Source organism: Oryzias melastigma, linkage group LG20, assembly GCF_002922805.2.
Source record: "Oryzias melastigma strain HK-1 linkage group LG20, ASM292280v2, whole genome shotgun sequence".
Taxonomy (NCBI): Eukaryota; Metazoa; Chordata; class Actinopteri; order Beloniformes; family Adrianichthyidae; genus Oryzias; species Oryzias melastigma.
In genome coordinates this window covers 21,556,401-21,560,789 of record NC_050531.1, presented here as the reverse complement: position 1 = coordinate 21,560,789, position 4,389 = coordinate 21,556,401, and the positions used below count along the sequence as shown (strand labels likewise).

Genomic DNA, 4,389 nt, shown 5'->3' with positions numbered 1-4,389 from the left:
GTGTGCCAGAAAAAGCAGTAAAGGTCTGGGAGATGGTACAGTTATTGTTCACGAAACAGAGAAGTTTGAACACAATATTCTATTTTATTGATGGCAGAGTATTTTGACTCAGGAGGAACACACTCTGGTCTTTCAAGATCCATGGTTTCAATAAACCAATGTCTTTCTGTGCTGAGTCTGCATATACAGTAAAGAGCAGAGAAGCCAAAGGGCAAACTAATCTTACTGGTTACCTTATAAGTCCCTAGATATATGTATTTTCGCTTAAGCCTGCTCTGTCTGATAGTTTTCAATAATCTTTAAATATACTTTGGGATTGGAATCTTGTGTTTTAATTCTCAGTTGGAAACAAAAAAAATGTTAAAGGGGGTTTAAATTTATAAAATGAAAACATTTTGTTTGATAACAAGAACTTTGAAAAAATAAACATTGACACATTCTTTATTCAGTTTGGAGTACTGCAGACTGACAGAGATGAGTGTAAATCATCTGACTTCAGCTCTGAAGTCCAACCCATCCCATCTGACAGAACTGAACCTGAACAACAACAACCTGCTGGATTCAGGAGTGAAGAATCTGTGTGCTTTTCTGAAGGGTTCAGAGTGCAGACTGAAGACTCTGAGGTCAGATTCCATGTTTCTTTTATGTTTCAGTTTCACATAATTTGAGTTTCATGCAAATGTATAAAGATGGCTGTTAGGGTGAACAGGTGGATCACTTCCTGATTTACTCATCAGCTTGTCAGTCACATGTTCCATTTTTCCTAAACCATAAGATACCTGATCTTCTCAGTTTGAACTCTTTATCAATCCCGATAGGAGCAGCCCCTTTGAGGGATCTTGGAAGGTACGGCAAGGCAAGTTTATTTGTATAGCACATTTCATGTACAAGGACAATTCAAAGTGTTTTACATAAAACATCAGAAACAATCAGAAGAAATAGTAAAGGTGTGATTGCTAAATACGATTAAAAGAAAGTAAAAAGAACTGGATTTACAACAAGCATAGATTAACACGGCAGATGTAAACATCTGAATACACTCTAATCAATTGCAGCTGAGAACAGGTAAGTCTTTACCTGGATTTAAATACAGTGTTTCAGCTGATTAAAGGTTTTCTGGAAGTTTGTTCCAGATCTGTGGAGCATAAAAGCTGAAATTCAGAATCATGTGTAGTTTTGATTCTAGGAATTGACAAAAGACCGGATCCAGATGACCGGAGAGGTCTGGCTGGTACATACTGGGTCAGGAGGTCAGTCGGGTACTTTGGTGCTAAACCATTCAAAGCTTAATAAACCAGTAACGTAAGTTTAAAGTATATCCTCTGACAGACAAGTGTGTAAAGACCTCAGAACTGGATTCATGTGGTCTAATTTTTGTGTCCCTGTGAAAAGGGCAGACACAAAATAAGAACATTGTTCTTCCATCTGCTCCCTTTCATTCTTGAAGTTGTAGGACTGTATTGTATTCTCTATTTGATTCTGATTTTGTGTTTATGATGTTCCTGCTGCTTCACGAAAGAAAGAAAGAAAGAAAGAAAGAAAGAAAGAAAGAAAGAAAGAAAGAAAGAAAGAAAGAAAGAAACCAGAGCATGACAGTTCTGAATAACTAGTTTTCCCAGCTTCTGCTTCGACATAAGATCTTTTGAGATGATAATAGGCTGATTTAGTGACTGCCTTAATGTGTTTATCAAAATTTAGGTCTGTGTCTATCACTACACCCAAGTTTCTGGCCTGGTTGGTAGTTTTTAGTTGAATAGATTGAAGCTCTGTAGTGACGTCTAACCTTTTTTCTTTAGCCCCAAAGACAATAACCTCAGTTTTGTTTTTGTTTAATTGAAGTAAGTTGTGACACATCCAGTCATTAATGTCCTCAATGCATTTACCAAGAGCCTGTACAGGGCCTCGGTCTCCTGGTGTCAGTCTAATATATATCTGTGTGTCATCTGCATAGCTATGGTAACTAATGTTGTTGTTCTTTATAACCTGGGCCAGTGGGAGCATGTAGATGTTAAATAGAAGTGGTCCCAGGATGGAGCCTTGGGGCACTCCACATGTAATTTCTATTGGCTCAGAAGTGAAGTTACCAATTGACACAAAATATTTCCTGTTTTCCAAGTACGTTTTAAACCAGTTTAGTACTGGCCCAGTGAGACCCACCTATTTTTCCAGTCGTCTGAGTAGTATTGTGTGGTCGACTGTATCAAACGCAGCACTGAGATCCAGTAAAACTAGCACTGACATATTTCCACTGTCTGTATTCAAACGTATGTCATTAGTCACTTTGGTCAGAGTCGTTTCAGTGCTGTGGTTCTGTCTGAAGCCGGACTGAAAGACATCATAGCAGTTGTTTTTTTATTAGGAATTCATTTAGCTGATGGAAAACAGCTTTTTGAATGATCTTACTTAAAAATGGCAGGTTTGATATCGGTCTGTAGTTGTTCATTTGAGTTTTGTCTAGACTGTCCTTTTTTAGGAGAGGTTTGATTACAGCTGTTTTCAGTGGTTCTGGGAAAACACCAGATGTTAATGACAAATTCACAATCTGAAGCAGGACAGCAGGAGGAGTTCAGTTGACATAGAATGTCCTGCAGTTCTTTACTGTTTATGGGTTGAAACTGAGCCATTGGGTTTATACTGGTTTCTAGTGGATAGGGTTCACATCCTGAGCATGTAGTTGTTCTATTGTTTTTGATTTGTGCCTAAGAAATCTTTCAGTCATTACAGGCTTTGGTGGAGCAAAGTTCTGGTGCCACTGACACAGGGGGTTTCGTCAGTCTGTCGACTGCAGTGAATAAAGCCCGAACATTACTAGAGTTTTTGGTCATGATGTCAGAGAAGTGGGACTTCCTTGCATTGCTCCATTGTAAATGTTCCTGTTTACTGAAATAATGTTTAATGAAATTAATCAATAATCAACACGCACCTCACTTTGCTATTGGAAATAAATAGATAAATAAAATAAAAAAAACTTACATTTGATCTGATCAAAACCAGATTACATAATTCTGCAAAACAGTGAAATTAAGTAATTAAGTAGGGGTGAGATTATATAAATTCTCTTCTTCCCACTCCTTTTCAAGCAATAAATCAAACTCTACTGACTTTATTTAATAATCACAAAAATATTAATGAACCTAATGTGACATAAGTGTTTTTTTGTTTGTTTTCCATTTTCTAATCAATGCATTTAATTGTTTCTGTAATACTGTATTCAACCTCCAGTTTAATCTTTCTCCATATGCGTTCAGATTTGTGACAAACTTTTTTTCCCATTCTTTATGAATATGGAATTTCTCCATGGAGATTTTTGCTTACCAAAGATCTCCTTCACATTATCAGATGCAATACTACCCATGATATTCGACGTATTGACATTAAAGCTTTTGACAGGTTCATTGACTGAATCCCCTGAGAAAGTGTTAGAAAGTGTTAGGGTGTTAGAGAGAAAATCTAGTTGAACATCTCGCTATTCATTTCAGTTATAAACTGTTTTGTGATCTCCTCCCTCAAAACATTTGTGTACAGGAATTGTGCTTTCACAGAAAATACAGCAGTGATCAGACAGACCTAAATCACATACAGTCACCTTAGAGATGTTCAGACCTTTGGAAATCAATAAATCAAGAATATTCCCTCTGTTGTGTGTGGGCTCTGTTACATGTTGAGACAACCCGAAATTGTCCAGAGTGTTTATCAGGTCCTTAGTCCCTTTGTTCTGAAAGTTGTCAACATGGATGTTAAAATCCCCAACAACAATTTGACAGTCAAAATCAACACAGATCTTAGACACCAGTTCTCTCAACTTATGGTTAAATTTTCCAGAGTATCTGGAGGGGCGGTAGATATTTATAAATATGGTTTTGAATGAGGCCTTCAAGTGTTCAATACATGAAAAGCTTCCAAAAGGTAGCTTCTTACACTGAAATACTTCATTGAAAAAAACTGCAACCCCCTGGCCTTTTTGCTTGTTCTTTCCTTGCTGATAACAGCTAAGTTGGGAAGTGTTGACTCTGTGAAAACAGCTGCATTGTTATTTTCATCTAATCAGATTTCAACTAAAAACAAAAAATCAAGGTTATACTCAGTAATAAAATAATTAATTAAAAATGGTTTGCCTGCTAAAGACCTGACATTAAAGAATGCTAACTTGAGAGGTTTAGGAGTAATAATATTTTCATTTGCCTTCTGTTTTAGGAAAGGCACAGAAGGAATGTTTACCTCAGTTAAAACCTTTGTCTATTTTGCCAGACTACATTTCTCCTATTAGTGACAAGTACAAAAATGTTGAGAGTTTTTAATGAACAGGGTCCCAGGTTTTTCTGGAGAAAGTCATGATTGTGAAATGTCACTCATGACCCGATCAAAATTAATGAAACTTTTAAAGATTTT

At 36.6% G+C, this 4,389-nt stretch overlaps 1 protein-coding gene across 2 annotated transcripts in view; it reads left to right on the top strand.

Moving 5' to 3' along the window:
* Window positions 1–4,389, top strand: part of LOC112151587 (NACHT, LRR and PYD domains-containing protein 13-like) — a 19,372-nt gene that overhangs the window by 10,854 nt on the left and 4,129 nt on the right. Inside the window, exon 5 of one of the 2 annotated variants that reach the window (XM_036217458.1) lies at window positions 450–623. In XM_036217458.1, the coding sequence (XP_036073351.1) occupies window positions 450–623 (174 nt within the window). Of the gene's footprint in view, window positions 1–449; window positions 848–4,389 lie in introns of those variants that run through there. The other variant, XM_036217457.1, reaches the window with a different exon arrangement.